Genomic DNA, 18,939 nt, shown 5'->3' with positions numbered 1-18,939 from the left:
AATAATATAAAAAATATAATAATAATAAAATAATAATAATAAATAGTAATAATAATAATAATAATAATGCCTTTTTTATTATTATTACTATATAATCATAAATGATTAATATCATAATTATTAATATTATTATTTTATTATGATTACTAAAATAATAATAATGAAAAAATATTACTATTATATATGTGTATGATTCGATTTTTTAGTTGAAAGCTCTATTTTTCATATGAATTGCTTTTCGGACCTCCCAAAATACTCTAAACTAAGGTTGTGTCAAATTTAGCTAAATTCTGTGGTCAAATTTCACTACACACACACACACACACACACACACACACACACACACACACACACACACACACACACACACACACACACACACACACACACACACACACACACACACACACACACACAGTCTGTCCTTCACGTGTGTGTTTACGTGTCGTCTGCTCAAACATAAAGAACTAATGAAGAAGTTTGATGTGCAGCGACACTATGATGCTGTTTATGGCACTCGTTTAATAATGATTTCATTAACAGGAGCGAGGCCAAGTCTCCGCCGCTCGACGTCACGAGGGCTTCAGCTTTTACATCTCAGCACATATTAGCAGGAGACTGGAGGACACACACACTTCTGCTAGTCTGAGACGCTCTCGAGATGATGCATTTCGTTATTAACAATATTATATTGGTTACACATTATGAAGACAAAGTGGGAAGAGTCATTTGGATTTTTCCATTACAACAACAAAAATAATATAATATAATATAATATAATATAATATAATATAATATAATATAATATAATATAATATAATATAATATAATATAATAATCAATAATAATTTTTTTTAAAATTTTTTTAATTTTGAAATACACTACAGTTCAAAGGTTTGGGTTCGGAACGATTTTATAATGTTTTTGAAAGAGTCTCTTCTGCTCTTCAAACCTGCATCTATTTGATCAAAAATACAGTAAAAACAGTGAAATATTATTCCAATGTAAAACAGCTGTTTTCTAACCCCAGGGCCATTTAACTATTAAACAATGCAATCTTTGTTAATAGGCTTTCATTCTGTTGGCAAGGCTTTAAAATTTTAATATTTACCATTTTTTACCAGATGGTGCCGTTTTCTTAGGTTTGGCCTGTAAAGCAAATACTCGCTTTATTCCTGTTTTCTGCATATTATAGAGCCAACTGGATAAATTATGCAACGATAATTGTGTGGGTGTGTTGGTATGGATGTCAGATTGTGATTTGTATGTGTGTAATAAAACAAAATATGTGTATGTGTGTGTGTGTGTGTGTGTGTGTGTGTGTGTGTGTGTGTGTGTGTGTGTGTTTGTAATATTTGAGAGAGAAAAACTAAACTGCAAATAACAAATCAAGCCTGTGTGTGTCCAGTGGAGTTTTGCTGCCTCTAATGGAGAGATCTGGAACTGCGCCCGAACACACACACACACACACACACACACACACACACACACACACACACACACACACACACACACACACACACACACACACACACACACACACACACACACACACTGAAAGCTCATTTTCTGAGATATCAACCTCAAATTTGAAACATGCCTTGTTTAGATTTACGGCTTTGATTTTCTACATGAGTTCAACATGTTTCATAAAATATGCATTTTATATAAAATAATGTTCATAAATCATTTTCATAAGCTTAAACCTATAACTTTTTTTGGTTTTACTTTTTACAATTGTTTTACTTTAGCAATAATCTGCCAAGTTCTTTAAAATGTGGCCAAGCTTAAGTCTGTGCTCCTTTTTGTCCACTATGAACTGATGTGTAACTTTTTGTAATCGATGCACAAGTGTTAATAGATGTTGTACATCTGCGATTCGCCTCTCGACTAGCAGTCCTGATCAATGTGCACCGTATGTACATCTGCGATTCGCCTCTCGACTAGCAGTCCTGATCAATGTGCACCGTATGTACATCTGCGATTCGCCTCTCGACTAGCAGTCCTGATCAATGTGCACCGTATGTACATCTGCGATTCGCCTCTCGACTAGCAGTCCTGATCAATGTGCACCGTATGTACATCTGCGATTCGCCTCTCGACTAGCAGTCCTGATCAATGTGCACCGTATGTACATCTGCGATTCGCCTCTCGACTAGCAGTCCTGATCAGTGTGCTCCGCATGTACATCTGCGATTCGCCCCTCGACTAGCAGACCTGATCAATGTGCTCCGTATGTACATCTGCGATTCGCCCCTCGACTAGCAGACCTGATCAATGTGCTCCGCATGTACATCTGCGATTCGCCCCTCGACTAGCAGTCCTGATCAATGTGCTCCGTATGTACATCTGTGATTCGCCCCTCGACTAGCAGTCCTGATCAATGTGCTCCGCATGTACATCTGCGATTCGCCCCTCGACTAGCAGTCCTGATCAATGTGCTCCGCATGTACATCTGCGATTCGCCCCTCGACTAGCAGTCCTGATCAATGTGCTCCGTATGTACATCTGCGATTCGCCCCTCGACTAGCAGTCCTGATCAATGTGCTCCGCATGTACATCTGCGATTCGCCTCTCGACTAGCAGTCCTGATCAATGTGCACCGTATGTACATCTGCGATTCGCCTCTCGACTAGCAGTCCTGATCAATGTGCACCGTATGTACATCTGCGATTCGCCCCTCGACTAGCAGTCCTGATCAGTGTGCTCCGTATGTACATCTGTGATTCGCCCCTCGACTAGCAGTCCTGATCAGTGTGCTCCGTATGTACATCTGCGATTCGCCTCTCGACTAGCAGTCCTGATCAATGTGCTCCGTATGTACATCTGCGATTCGCCCCTCGACTAGCAGTCCTGATCAATGTGCTCCGCATGTACATCTGCGATTCGCCCCTCGACTAGCATTCCTGATCAATGTGCTCCGTATGTACATCTGCGATTCGCCCCTCGACTAGCAGTCCTGATCAATGTGCTCCGTATGTACATCTGCGATTCGCCCCTTGACTAGCATTCCTGATCAATGTGCTCCGTATGTACATCTGCGATTCGCCCCTCGACTAGCAGTCCTGATCAATGTGCTCCGTATGTACATCTGCGATTCGCCTCTCGACTAGCAGTCCTGATCAATGTGCACCGTATGTACATCTGCGATTCTCCTCTCGACTAGCAGTCCTGATCAATGTGCACCGTATGTACATCTGCGATTCTCCTCTCGACTAGCAGTCCTGATCAATGTGCACCGTATGTACATCTGCGATTCGCCTCTCGACTAGCAGTCCTGATCAATGTGCACCGTATGTACATCTGCGATTCGCCTCTCGACTAGCAGTCCTGATCAATGTGCTCCGTATGTACATCTGCGATTCGCCTCACGACTAGCAGTCCTGATCAATGTGCTCCGTATGTACATCTGCGATTCGCCTCTCGACTAGCAGTCCTGATCAATGTGCTCCGTATGTACATCTGCGATTCGCCTCTCGACTAGCAGTCCTGATCAATGTGCACCGTATGTACATCTGCGATTCTCCTCTCGACTAGCAGTCCTGATCAATGTGCACCGTATGTACATCTGCGATTCGCCCCTCGACTAGCAGTCCTGATCAATGTGCTCCGTATGTACATCTGCGATTCGCCTCTCGACTAGCAGTCCTGATCAATGTGCACCGTATGTACATCTGCGATTCTCCTCTCGACTAGCAGTCCTGATCAATGTGCACCGTATGTACATCTGCGATTCTCCTCTCGACTAGCAGTCCTGATCAATGTGCACCGTATGTACATCTGCGATTCGCCTCTCGACTAGCAGTCCTGATCAATGTGCACCGTATGTACATCTGCGATTCGCCTCACGACTAGCAGTCCTGATCAATGTGCTCCGAATGTACATCTGCGATTCGCCTCTCGACTAGCAGTCCTGATCAATGTGCTCCGTATGTACATCTGCGATTCGCCTCTCGACTAGCAGTCCTGATCAATGTGCACCGTATGTACATCTGCGATTCGCCTCTCGACTAGCAGTCCTGATCAATGTGCACCGCATGTACATCTGCGATTCGCCTCTCGACTAGCAGTCCTGATCAATGTGCACCGCATGTACATCTGCGATTCGCCTCTCGACTAGCAGTCCTGATCAATGTGCTCCGTATGTACATCTGCGATTCGCCTCTCGACTAGCAGTCCTGATCAATGTGCTCCGTATGTACATCTGCGATTCGCCTCTCGACTAGCAGTCCTGATCAATGTGCACCGTATGTACATCTGCGATTCGCCTCTCGACTAGCAGTCCTGATCAATGTGCTCCGTATGTACATCTGCGATTCGCCTCTCGACTAGCAGTCCTGATCAATGTGCTCCGTATGTACATCTGCGATTCACCTCTCGACTAGCAGTCCTGATCAATGTGCTCCGTATGTACATCTGCGATTCGCCTCTCGACTAGCAGTCCTGATCAATGTGCACCGCATGTACATCTGCGATTCGCCTCTCGACTAGCAGTCCTGATCAATGTGCACCGCATGTACATCTGCGATTCGCCCCTCGACTAGCAGTCCTGATCAATGTGCTCCGTATGTACATCTGCGATTCGCCTCTCGACTAGCAGTCCTGATCAATGTGCTCCGTATGTACATCTGCGATTCGCCTCTCGACTAGCAGTCCTGATCAATGTGCTCCGTATGTACATCTGCGATTCGCCTCTCGACTAGCAGTCCTGATCAATGTGCACCGCATGTACATCTGCGATTCGCCCCTCGACTAGCAGTCCTGATCAATGTGCTCCGTATGTACATCTGCGATTCACCTCTCGACTAGCAGTCCTGATCAATGTGCTCCGTATGTACATCTGCGATTCGCCTCTCGACTAGCAGTCCTGATCAATGTGCACCGCATGTACATCTGCGATTCGCCTCTCGACTAGCAGTCCTGATCAATGTGCACCGCATGTACATCTGCGATTCGCCCCTCGACTAGCAGTCCTGATCAATGTGCACCGTATGTACATCTGCGATTCGCCTCTCGACTAGCAGTCCTGATCAATGTGCTCCGTATGTACATCTGCGATTCGCCTCTCGACTAGCAGTCCTGATCAATGTGCTCCGTATGTACATCTGCGATTCACCTCTCGACTAGCAGTCCTGATCAATGTGCTCCGTATGTACATCTGCGATTCGCCTCTCGACTAGCAGTCCTGATCAATGTGCACCGCATGTACATCTGCGATTCGCCTCTCGACTAGCAGTCCTGATCAATGTGCACCGCATGTACATCTGCGATTCGCCTCTCGACTAGCAGTCCTGATCAATGTGCTCCGTATGTACATCTGCGATTCGCCTCTCGACTAGCAGTCCTGATCAATGTGCTCCGTATGTACATCTGCGATTCGCCTCTCGACTAGCAGTCCTGATCAATGTGCACCGTATGTACATCTGCGATTCGCCTCTCGACTAGCAGTCCTGATCAATGTGCTCCGTATGTACATCTGCGATTCGCCTCTCGACTAGCAGTCCTGATCAATGTGCACCGTATGTACATCTGCGATTCGCCTCTCGACTAGCAGTCCTGATCAATGTGCTCCGTATGTACATCTGCGATTCGCCTCTCGACTAGCAGTCCTGATCAATGTGCTCCGTATGTACATCTGTGATTCGCCTCTCGACTAGCAGACCTGATCAATGTGCTCCGTATGTGGAGAAACCTGGTTTTCAGGGACAAGTGTGTTATATAAGCTACACACTGAAGTGTTGATAACAAACAGACACACATCCCACTGCAAACAAGCTAATGATCCACAGATGTGCGCTTGAGTAAATCGCACGCACGCACACACACACACACACACACACAGAGCTCAGTGTTTGGCTGCTGGAAGGGGCGTCTCTGAACCAAAGAAATCTTGTTTACTGTACGCTGGACACATTCACAGTTACAGTATGAGGAGATTAATCCACTGACTGACACCGTATGTGAAGTTAAACAACATTTCTAGCCTTTTACAAACACTGAAAACAACAAGCCAAATCTAACCTCTCCTTCTCTTCATTCAGAGAAACGGATCTACAACATCTATGTTAAATCCTTTCCAGGCTAATATTAACAGCTTCACTTTGATTATCATTATAATAAACCATGAGAATATCTCGACGCACAGGAATAATCAGGTGTCGAGAGAATAAAACTACAGTACTGAAGTAAAGCTCATTATCTAAACACAAGATGCTATTAAATAAACCCAACATGCATTAAATGACACTGAACTGAAGTTATAAACAGTGAATCAGGAACGTCTCATATCTCGGGCACATGAGATATGATTATTAAACATCTCAGTGGAGCGACTGAGCCGAATGTCATAAACTCAGAGCTTTCTTGCGCGAAACTTTAGAAATGCTATTCAAAGTTTTGATTCTGAATAATGAATGTGTGTTCGCTACTGTTCAAATGATAGGGATTATTAAATGTTTTTGAAAGTCTCTCCTCCTCACCAAGGCTGCATTTATTTGATCAAAAAAACAGTTATTGGGCCCTATTTTAACGATCTGAAACGCAAGTATCAAGCGCGGAACGCAAGTAACTTTGTGGGCGGGTCTCGGGCGCTGTTGCTATTATACCGGCGGGATAAATGACTCTTGCGCCCGACGCAAATCTAAAATGTGTTCGTCTGAAGTAGCTTCATTACTCATAGGTGTGGTTTGGGCGTAACGTGAAATAAACCAATCAGAGCGACATCTCACATTCCCTTTAAGAGCAGGCGTGCTTGTTCCATGGCGGATTGCTATTATAACGGCGGATTTGCCAGACGCACGCCAGGAGCGGTTCACAGCCGAGGAGACCGACGTTCTCGTCAGGGCCGTAAAACACAGAGAAGTGACATTGGGGATGGAGAAACACACACAAATTAGCTTCGCTTAAACAGGCGTATGATAATTTGGGTAAATGTGTAAGCTAGATTTATGCCTATTTTTTCACATCTTCATGGACACCACAATGATTTCCCTCGTGTGGAATATTTTTCCTTGTAATAATGTATGGTTTTCTAAAAATGAAAACGGCTGCTTCTGTGTAGATGAGAGAAGCAAAGTGTGTGTGCGTTGTGCACACGCTACATTATGGCCAAGCATGCGCCCTTAAAATAGCATCTGAATAACACTGACTTTAGACGAGGTTTCTCCTGGTCAGTGGCGGAATTGTTTTCTGAAACTGCAAAATAGCACCAGGGAACGTTTGCGCCGGAACACGCCTCCTCTTTCCGCTGAACCGCCCCCGGGAGCGCAAGTTCATTCCCTAATTTACCGACGTGCGTCTGTGGAGGGAAAAGTCCGCTGTGCGTCGGGTGCAAAATAGGAATGAGACATGCGTCGGTGTACAAAGTCAATTGCGCTGGATGCAAGATAGAGCCCTTATGTTTATAGTGCAATATAGAGATTTTACCATGGTAAAAATATACATCAGGTAAAACCATGGTAAAAATCAATATCATGACCTACAGTGGCTTAAAGCTTCTATAAAATTATTATTCACAGTCCCGCACAAAAGTGATGCATGCAGAAAAAATGCAGTGTTTTTTTATGGAATATTACAGTGTTTATTGTAAATGATTTATAGGTGCACATCATTATTGTGTTAATAATCTTGAATCAGAATAAGTTCCTCTTGCAGCATCTCTCCTCTTCTCTGATGATGTGGGCGGGGAAACCTGTCACTCACATGAGATCAGCCATTAGCAAACCACAACCATCCAATCAATTCCCCACAGACACAATCAAGCCCCGCCCACATTTGTTCTTGTTCCTGAAGCGTTTCTCTCGGATTTACGACACAATAGAGGAGAAAAGACCAGCGCAACTTCGGTTTCATGCCGACTTTAAAGATGCATCATTCACAGAGTTCTACACATCTTCTGCCTCTACTTGCTTGTGTGTTTATAAAATATTCAGTGTAATCTGATGATGCGTTCAGCGACCAATAAGAGTGTAGTACACACAGGTCTAATTAACACATTTTATCATATTTAATCCAGTTTTTCCCCACAGTAAATGTGATCAAAAGTCTGCAGATGCCATCTAGTAATAACCATCTTCCAGCAGGCAAACCAGTTTATTGATGGTTGGTTTATGCTGTTGGCTTCATTAATGCACAACATGTAGTGTGTAGTAAAGCTGTTTGTGTGTGTAAAGTTTCAAAGATTAAAGATAAATGGAGATTTTGTCTCCTAAAAGAAAGAAGTGATTCTGAACTGAAACGAGTCGTCAGTAATTCAGTCTCACTTCCTGCTGTAGGTTTGTAACTCATTAGCATAATGCCAGCCTCTGGTCTTGATTGGCTGAGCAGCGTCTCTTGGCCCCGCCCTCAAACACTGTAGTGTATCTGAGACTGGAAGAGTTTGGTTCGAGTTGTTCGTGTCGAGAAGACGCTGTTTTCCACTTTGATGAGAATGATACGGTAAAACCCACGCCATCGTTACTGTTCGTATCACTGTGATCAAGAGCTGAGATTCAGATATGATAATGAGCGTTTGCTTTCTGACCAATCAGAGCAGAGCAGCTCTCAGAGAGGCGGAGCTTAGAGAGACTGAATCTCCGATCAAAGTGTTTCAGACACTGAGAGAAAGAGCTGATGCTGCAGTGGAGATTATGAGAGAATTCAAGCGTTTTTTGATCTTGGATGCATGTGCCAAAACAAAACTAGGAGTCTTTAAAATAGCATAATAGATGCACAAATGCTAAAACCTTTGCACACTCCTGTAACACACACACACACACACACGTCCCATCTCAAATGTTTAGTTCAGAGTTAATGCACTGGAAATGTTGCGTTACCTGCCGCCCGCTGGCACTGACTGCGGTTGACGTACGTGAAGTGATCGTAGCAGCTCTGAGACGCACACACACATCCGTCGACCGTCAGATTACAGCCAGAAAACACACACTCCGGGTTCACGGGGCCCACAAACCTGTGTCTGTGCTCGTGACGGCGAGACCCTGAGAGACAGAGAGTTTCAGGTCAAACACAGGCTACCGATGATTAATGTGCCATATAAATTGCGTCTTACCCTAATGTAAACTTGGTTCGATGAAATTTAAATAAATGTAGCTTTATGCTGAACGTAAACGATGTGACATGATGACGGTTTATTTGAAGATATATCATGCATAAACCTGTTAAAACGCGTCCCAGAAGAGCTGCTCACAAAGAGAACGTAATGCACGTTCTTCTTCGTGAGCAGAAACTTTGGGACGTGTTCCAATCTGACATTTTTTTATTATTTTGCACACATAAAAATACTTTATCTGTGGTTCTGGGCAACCGATTAATCGTTGCCCAGCACTATTTAATTTGTTATTATAATATGTTTTTGTCAAGGTCCATACCTGTTTTCCCAGCATGCACACAGGCGTCTCTGTCGGGATAGCTGTAGGTTCTGATGCAGGAGTGTTTGGACTCACACACACACCGTCCGTCGACGCGATCACATCCGGCCACCAGGAGGCAGCGCTCATCCTCCTCGTCTGAGTCCGTCGCACCGGGTATCACTGTAGAGAAGACAAGCTCATTTGTCGGGCTGGTTTTGTCCTCGTCTCGGCGTGTCGTGAGATTTGTTTGTTTACACTCCAATGAATGGCACCAAAATAAGACACTCTGAAAACATTTTTTTTTTCTTTTTTTTTCGGAATGGTACGAAACTTGGTAAAGATTTTGGCACTTGCTATGTGAACATGAAAAAAAAGGTTAAATGGTCCTGTATAAAATAGTCCCACTTGTGCTCCTCGCAGTCAAAAATGAGCGCATTGGAAATGAATGTGAGACGAATTTCCTCTAGTGGAAGCGTTTGGTACTGCAGCCGAACACACTCTCACTGAAAGATCATTTTTTGAGGCATCAAGCTCAAATTTTGAACACAACTTATTTAGATTTATGGCTTTGATTTTCTCACAGTTTTAGAGTAAAACATGTTTTTGAAAATATATATTGAATTTTTCATAACAATAAACGTAAAATTCTGTACGTTTTTTTAAGTTCACTTTTTAAAACTTTTTTTAAAAAGTGTCGTCTTTGAAAAGAGATCAAACTGAAGTCTGTGGTAAATCTTGAATGCTTTAGAGCAACAGTTTAAGTTTAAGGCCTATGCTCAAAAAGTGATTTAGTGATTTACTATAATTTAGTACCATAAAACCCCCTAAAAATACAAAATATGAAATAAAAAACATTATCAAACTAAAATATAGTACATTAATTTAATTGAAATAAACAATACATTTCAGTCATTTTTGATTGACACGTGAAGAGCCGCATGTCTGGAAGATCTCTTTAATGTCTCAAACGCTTCTCCTAGACAGCAACGAGATGGAGACTGAAAAATATCTCCCTGAGAACAAAACTGACACTTGACTGAAACATAAATGAGAACTTCACTCTAAAAGATTACCTCATTTGTACACTAGAAACAGCTTGAGTCTTTCTGAGTCTCATTGCCCTTCGCATGCATCCCTGTGTTTTCCTCTTCCAGCCGCATGTGTGTTAAATAAGTCTGGAGTATCGACGTCAGAAGCAGAACCCCTCGGGCTCCCGCAGGTTCTCCTGAAGACCCCCCAGCCCGACACATGTGAATAAACAAAGACAAACCGGCTTCGACGGCTCCTAATGTCCCCCGTGATGCTCTCCTGGGGCTTGGCTCACAAACTCACCAAACAAACCAGAACCAACAAACTGTTCAGGACACGTAACAGCCCAGCTCACAAAAATGTGTTCTACCAATGTCCCAACATCCCCTTTTTCTGAATGTTCTCGGAACGTTCAAAAGGTCAAAGCGTTTTTTATTGGTTACGCGAACATTCCGTTTTATCATTCTATAAACACTGTTACATTTGAATGAACATTCTGAAACAAAGTAGCAACGTTTTAAAGTCGCCCTGTGGTGAAAAACACGCTTTTAAAGTAGTTTATGTGTCTATGTGGTGTTTTTAATGTGCTTTAAGACAAAGCATGTGTAAGTTCATAAGTCGACACCATTGCTGAGTATTTCCTCCTTAAAACTGCAGTGAACCAAAGACAGTCTCAAAAACACGCTTTGAAATCGCTGGTGTTTCTGACGTCACAAACTACCTTGTAACCAATCAGATCAACGTGTGATCGTCAACCAGTGGATCTCTGAGCTGAGTGAGTGAGTGGAGGCGGGGCTCATTTGCATATTCATTGAACCGCGCATACTAAATGAGGCAAGGGTGTCGAGTTACAGTCAAGATATTTAAAGGCACCAAGGAAAAAACGTTTAGATATGTCATTCTGGTGATCAGAGATGAGTTTTAAGGGTACAGGTACAGGTACAAACTGCAGTCTCTAGCATCAGTTGCCAGCATGCCTTGAGATCAGGGGAGTGAGGTTTACACGCGTTGACAGATCTTGCTATAAAAACAGTGACCAAGAACAAGCCTACAGTAAAACCGAAATAAATCCAAATGCTTTACGCTGAAAATAACTCCATAAACTCCATTGCTTTATGAGCCAAGCTTAAACAACAAGCCTAAAAATGCTATAATAAGTGGACATGTGAATGTGAAAGTCATGTGAAAGTCGACTGTGCTTCAACACAACGAGTCTTTGGTCAGAATAGCGGACACCAAACACAATGTCAATCATCACAGTTTCGGGAGTGAATTTAAATGTGGTTGTCACTCATGAAACTTTACAGTATGTACATGCATGGCAGATAAATGTTACTGGAAGAACATTAGTTCATAACTTTGACAGAACGTTCCCTGTTTGCTGGGAAGAGATGTGCTTCTATTCTACAGTTCCTGAGATGAAATATAAAAACAGACTCATATTAGTCCTACAGTGAGAGATTATGTGGACACTGAGATCTCTGAGCGGCTGGAACGGCTTCCCAAAGCACAAAACTTTGAAGTTTTTGAAGTATTTGCTCTCCCACTGATCTCAATGCTGGAGAAACCATTGAGATAAGTGTTTTTTGATGCATTATGAGGCCAGTCCTGGTTAGTACAGTAAGCACATTCTTAGACATGACTGAGTACTGAAAGCGAACGGGCAGATATTGGTGCATTTGGCACAGAAACATCCCGTTTGTGGAAAACCACATGGCGGTTGTTCTCACACAGACGTCGCCATCACAAACAGCCTTTTCAAACCAGGATCAGACGATCCTGCCAAAACTTTCCCTATTATTTCCGGTCACCTCGGAATGATCCGCTCCGCCAACGTCTTTTCCATTTCAATACTTCCTGCGAGGATATTTTCATATTTTCACACGACCCCAAACGCTTTTTGTAGCGTGCGCCCACAATGCACATCTGTTCACGTCGACGGATCGCACACCGGCTCTGTTCATCAGCACAAGTTTTCCTAACAGAGCAAACTAGAACATCCAGCAGGATCCATAAACATGGGAAAAGTCTAATTTATAATTACTTGACACCTTGGACAATATAATCCTCATAGTAACAAAAAGGGATTTGAAGTAAGCGTGAAAAGTTCTGGATACTACGATTTGTTTTCCCCGTATAAACACAGACTAGTCTGTAATAAAAACAGTCTGGTCTAGTGCTGCTATCTAAAGTCCACATGATAACTAGTTTAATCAGTTTGCAAACATGTTACGTCCTTCTCGGTATTGTCGTTCCTCTTATAAATGTTGCGGGTCAAATGTGGGAAGCTGAAATTTAATCTCACAAACTGAAGGACATGGCGTTCAGAGCGGGAGAGGAGACACGGACATCAGGGACTGAGCTCAGGCTGATAGCGATACTGACGAGGAAGACGACTGATAGTCCAGGCTAAACGAGCGTTCTGACAGTGATTGACCTGTATAATATATAATAATAGCTTCATACTGGACTGAGTGTTTTGGGGAACCTGTTAGATAACAGTCATTATTCTGTTTGGAGACTCTAGTCCTACAGAAATTTTGGCCGATACCGATAACCGATAATTCTTTCTATTTGAAAGCCGATAACCGATATATTGGCCGATAAAACTAAATACAAATTGTATATAACTTTTGAGAGCCTAATTACAGTCTCACCATTAAAATCCATGTCCCAAACACACAATTATAATGTTCTCATTATAATTTTTTTGTGTAGTTGATATGACAGACTTGCACTGCACATGTTGCACTTTAACTTTATTTTCCTTTTTTGAAGTGATTTCAATCATATTTCAAGCAATTCAACACCATCATGTTGAACAGTGCGAATCTGAAGAGTCTCAGCTGAAGGAAATAATACATTATTTATCGGCTTTTATATATCGGCCATTTTCTTATCGGGGCCGATAATTACCAATAACATTAAAAATGAACATATATGGTTGATACCGATATGGTGGCCCATATATCGTGCATCCCTATTTTAAATAGGCAGTATTGATGATGTAGAAGTGGCTAATTAGCATTTTTGCAGGTTTTTGTTAGTTGAGCAAAATAAACGAAACCCTGCAGAAATGTAGCATTCTTTATTTTACATAAATGGAGAACAAATGTTCTCACACAACATAAAGGAAATCTACATTAAAAATGATGTTGTTTTTTGCAGCAATGCCATATAAGACCTTCTTTTGGGTCAGGGATCTTTCAGTGGTCAGTTCTTAAAATAACTATTTTTTTCTTAGTGTTATGAACATTTAAATGTTCTAAATAGCCTTTAAAAGGTTCTATGGATGTTAAAGATGCCAGTATTATTGCTAAGAGTGCATGAGAACAGTGTGAACGGATGTACCCCAAAAAAGACTGATATACAATATTCAACAAGCTCTTTTCATTTCCACATCTTCTATACGCCTTCAGCCATGTCTGCATATAAATAACCTCATTAATTTCTTTGCTAATGGAGGGGAGGGGGGTAATTCTAATTAACGATGGCAATCATGAATAATGTATTACTATGATAAAGAGATGCTGATTAATCAGTGCCTGGAAAACGACTATCATTATTTAACCTCGATTTTTTGACATGCTCATATTTTCTTTCTAATGATCGCGCTTCCTAAACTTCCACACTGACCACATTCAGAATAACTTGAAATTCCTTTCAGGCTTTTTACTCTAATAGTTCTGGTCTTTCAGCTGCTGATTTTGGGATTGAGAGACACTCTCAATCACTGCATCTGTTAAGCCAGACTCATTCATACGCACCGGGTCGGGATTAACCCTTAACACTCACTTGTAAATAAAGCCTAATCAAGGACACGATCCCTTGGGATGAATCCCAGACCCCACAGGAGGAAGATGAAGACGAGGGGTAATTGAGCTCCAGAACCTTCCCACAGACTCACTTCTGCTTTCACTCAGCCGTCTGGAGCAACTCAAGAGTTTAGACGCAGAGAAAGTCCAGCTCCGGTCAGGCATGATGACCCTTTCCGTACTAAACTCTTGGAAAAGAGCCTAATATCACATCTTAGATCAAATCCCAGGACACTGAGTCCATCAGACTGACATAAGATGGTTTCATAAAAACTGAGAAACTCAGTTCTTGGTGATCTAACAATTTGGACATAAATTAGCCTCATAGTAAAATGCATGGGATTCAAAATAAGTGCAACTCTCTCCACTCACTAAAAAGTACCAAAAGTACTATGGTATTATCAATGGTCTTTTGGACATGTACAGTACCATGGCAATACTATACTGTACTATTTGGACATGCTATTATGGCAATACCATGTTTTTAGGCATGTACCATGGCAATACTATAGTATTTTGAACATGGTACTATGGCAATACCATGTTTTTGGACATTTAGCATGGTATTTTTCAAAGTATCTTGGAGTATCGTGCTGGTATACATATCAATCAGAACCGTATCAAAGTACCATGGTATTATAATCACTTTACCATGGCACAGCCATCTCAGTACAGAACTACCTTCTAAAATCTAAATCAATATCAATAACCATATCAATCAATCAGTCATGAGCTGATGCACTAGAGAAAAAAACAGTAACACTTTACAATAAGGTTCATTAGTTAACATGAACTAATAATGAACTGCACTTCTCTTCTACAGCCTTTATTAATCTCAGTTAATATTAATTTCAACATTTACTAATACATTATTAAAATCAAAGGTTGTATTTGTTAACATTAGTTAATGCACTGTGAACTATAACATGAACAGCTGGATTTTTATAACATTAACAAAGATGAATAAATACTGTAACTAATGTATTGCTCATTGTTTGTTCACGTTAGTTAATGCATTAACTAATGTTAACTAATGAACCTTATTGTAAAGTGTTACCAACAAAAAAAAAAAAAAAACCTTCTCACTGATTTTATCTAAATCCACAACCATACTCCTCATCTTCATCATCTTCATCATGAGAGGTCTTATATACTTTATACACATGCATTGAGTGTCATGTTGAAGTGAAAGCTCGTGCGCGTCACTGACCTCTGCAGACACCTGTCTCAGGTACGAGCGCGGGTCCGGTTCTGTTGCGCGCGGCACAGGTGAGTCCGGATCCGCAGTAACCCAGAGTCCAGTCCGGTCCTCCACACAGCTCGAGCTCCAGCCGAGAGCACTGGTCACAGCACCCGCACGGGTCACGGGCCAGAACCCGGCCAGAACCACACCCGAGCGCGCTCAGGAGCGGGCACGAGCGGAGCGCGCACGGTGCGCATTCACGAGCCCCGAACGCCAGAGCGCAGAACCCAAACACACTCAAAAAGCACAACACACTCTTTTGACACATTGTGACGAGCTTTGGTGAAGTTTACAGAGTCTCGAACGTCTCAAACATGAACCTCCAGATGCGCAACTCCAAAATAAATCCAGAAATGTTCAACAAACTTCCTATTCACTTTCAGTGTTACGCTCCTCGCTGGGAATGATAAAAGTTTCCAGTAAGTGAAATATGTTCGTAAAGCTGATGATGAGGATGAGGATGATGAGTCTGTCCTTGTCACTGGATCACTAACACTCAAACTGAGTCTCAAACACGCGTTACATGGAGAGAGACATCATAGCCACGCCCCCTGGTGATGATTGCCGTGGAGCTCGTCCAATCACAAGCAGCGAAAGGAACAGATGCCTGAATGAATGAAGCAACAGTTCTTATACATATCTAGGGATCATAAGCATGGGACACATATAGAGGAATGATGATGTGAACATCGCGAATGCGAAATTTACTATTTTCAAAACATCCTCTGATTCATGCAAAGTTCTGGTTTCATGTCCTCTCCTCCATGAGAGAAAGTTCAGGTCCGTTTCTCATGTAAAATCTGTCTGGACAAACACTGGGACATTCATTCATTTATTCATTCATTCATTCATTCATTCATTCATATGTAGGACCTGTTTGGTCTGGTCTGGTCTTGACACATTAATGCATCTCTTCACACTCCTCCTTCCCGTCTCACTCTGTCTGTCTGTCTGTCTGTCTGTCTGTCTGTCTCTGTAATGTGCATTTCTTCTTTGTTAATGTTGATTATAGTCACTATTAATCAGGTCTGGATTCAGATTTCAGGTTTTTATTTTAAAACAAATAGTAGTTCCTCAGTCAGTGCTCACTCAAATAGTTTGATGTAAATGCACAATCCAGTCTTGTGCATCCTCACAAAAATAACAGTGAGCCTCAATAAAAAAGTACGTTTAGGCATGAAATGAATATCCACCATACCTATTTTCTAAATGCACGTTATATATTTTACCCTGAACAATTCAAAAGTTTCATTTTGTAATGTTTAATCCAGTGAAGCGTCAATCTTCTCTTCATGTTGAGAGAAATAAAGTGAGGAGGTGTGTGTGTGTGTGTGTGTGTGTGTGTGTGTGTGTGTGCGCGTGCGCTGTGTGTAAACATGATGGTTATTTTAGATCTAGACTAAACGTGAACATGCATTTACTCGTCTCACTTGCACAAAAACATTCAGTATTCCTCAAAATGAATAAAAACAGTAAAATGTCAGACAATCTCAGAATTGTATGCAAAACTTTTATAATTAACTATATTAAATTACACAAATGTACTTTATGTATTTAATCTCACTTTATTAACCAATGTCTTTGCTGCTGACCTTCAATGATCTAATTCAACCATACGAATAAGCAGAAATTACTTTAGATTAGATTTAGAAATAAGAGTGTTGAATTTCCTTCTACTGTATCCTATAATTCTTTAATCCAGAACAGCAGCTGAATGGTTTGTTTGAGGGGCGCCCTCTACTGTACGCTACTGTGCTCTACTGTACTCTACCTCTACTGTACTCTACTGTACTCTACCTCTACTGTAGTCTACTGTAGCCTACTGTACTCTACCTCTACTATACTCTACTGTACTCTACCTCTACTGTACTCTACTGCACACCACTGTACTCTACCTCTACTGTAGCCTACTGTACTCTACCTCTACTGTACTCTACTGGACTCTACCTCTACTGTACTCTACTGCACACTACTGTACTCTACCTCTACTGTAGCCTACTGTACTCTACCTCTACTGTACTCTACCTCTACTGTAGTCTACTGTACTCTACCTCTACTGTAGTCTGCTGTACTCTACTGCACACTACTCTACTGTACTCTACTGTACACTACTGTACTCTACCTCTACTGTGGTCTACTGTACTCTACTGTACACTACTGTACTCTACCTCTGCCGTAGTCTACTGTACTCTACTGCACACTACTGTACTCTACTGTACACTACTGTACTCTACCTCTGCCGTAGTCTACTGTACTCTACTGCACACTACTGTACTCTACTGCACACTACTGTACTCTACCTCTACTGTAGTCTACTGTACACTACTGTACTCTGCCTCTACTGCACTTTACTGTAGTCTGCTGTACTTGACTGCACACTACTGTACTCTACCTCTACTGTAGTCTACTGTACTCTACCGTACACCGCTGTACTCTGCCTCTACTGTACTCCACTGTACTCTACCTCTACTGTACACTACTGTACTCCACTGTACTATACCTCTACTGTACTCTACTTCTACTGTACTCCACTGTACTCTACCTCTACGGTACTCTACATCTACTCTACTGTACGCCACTGTACAATACTGTACTCTACCTCTACTGTACTCTACCTCTACTGTACTCTACCTCTACTGTACTCTACTGTCTCTACCTCTCCTGTACACTACCTCTACTGTACTCTACTGCACACTACTGTACTCTACCTCTACTGTACACCACTGTAAACTACTGTACTCTACCTCTACTGTACACCTCTGTACTCTACTGTACTCTACCTCTACTGTACACTACTGTACTCCACATCTACTGTACACTACTGTATTCTACTGTACTCTACCTATACTGTACACTACTGCACTCTACCTCTACTGTACACTACTGTATTCTACCTCTACTGTACTCTACTGTACTCTACCTCTACTGTACTCTACCTCTAATGTACTCTACTCTACTCCACTGTACAATACCTCTACTGTACTCTACCTCTACCATATACTACTGTACGCTACCTCTACTGTACTCTACTGTACTCCACCTCTACTGTACTCCACTGTACTGTACACTACACTACTGTACTCTACCTCTACGGTACTCTACTGTACTCTGCCTCTACTGTACTCTACTGTACTCTACTGTACTGTACACTACACTACTGTACACTACACTACTGTACTCTACCTCTACGGTACTCTACTGTACTCTGCCTCTACTGTACTCTACTGTACTCTACTGTACTGTACACTACACTACTGTACTCTACCTCTACGGTACTCTGCTGTACTCTGCCTCTACTGTACTCTACTGTACTCTACCTCTACTGTACTCTACTGTACTGTACACCACACTGCTGTACTCTACCTCTACTGTACTCTACAGTACTCTACCTCTACTGTACTCCACTGTACACGCGTATATCTGCATTTCCTTCAGTATGAGGCTTATTAATTTCACTTTTGGTGTGAAAGGGCCTTAACATTTGCCAAAAATAGAACTTGTGAAC

General features: G+C 42.0%; 1 protein-coding gene across 2 annotated transcripts in view; it reads right to left on the bottom strand.

Moving 5' to 3' along the window:
• The window catches only part of LOC311280382 (cysteine-rich motor neuron 1 protein), a 73,822-nt gene extending 57,885 nt beyond the window's left edge, over positions 1-15,937 (bottom strand). For both annotated transcript variants that reach the window (XM_084392498.1, XM_084392499.1), the window contains exons 1-3: positions 15,402-15,937; positions 9,366-9,527; positions 8,814-8,975 (exon numbers count right to left, since the gene is read on the bottom strand). In XM_084392498.1, coding sequence (XP_084248624.1) covers positions 8,814-8,975; positions 9,366-9,527; positions 15,402-15,702 — 625 coding nt within the window. In that variant the 5' untranslated portion in view covers positions 15,703-15,937. The remainder of the gene's footprint in view (positions 1-8,813; positions 8,976-9,365; positions 9,528-15,401) is intronic.
• Positions 15,938-18,939: the final 3,002 nt, after the last annotated feature.

The sequence above is a fragment of the Rutilus rutilus genome (genome assembly GCF_951802725.1).
Source record: "Rutilus rutilus genome assembly, chromosome: 21".
Taxonomy (NCBI): domain Eukaryota; kingdom Metazoa; phylum Chordata; class Actinopteri; order Cypriniformes; family Leuciscidae; genus Rutilus; species Rutilus rutilus.
This window is presented reverse-complemented; position numbering and strand designations above follow the sequence as displayed.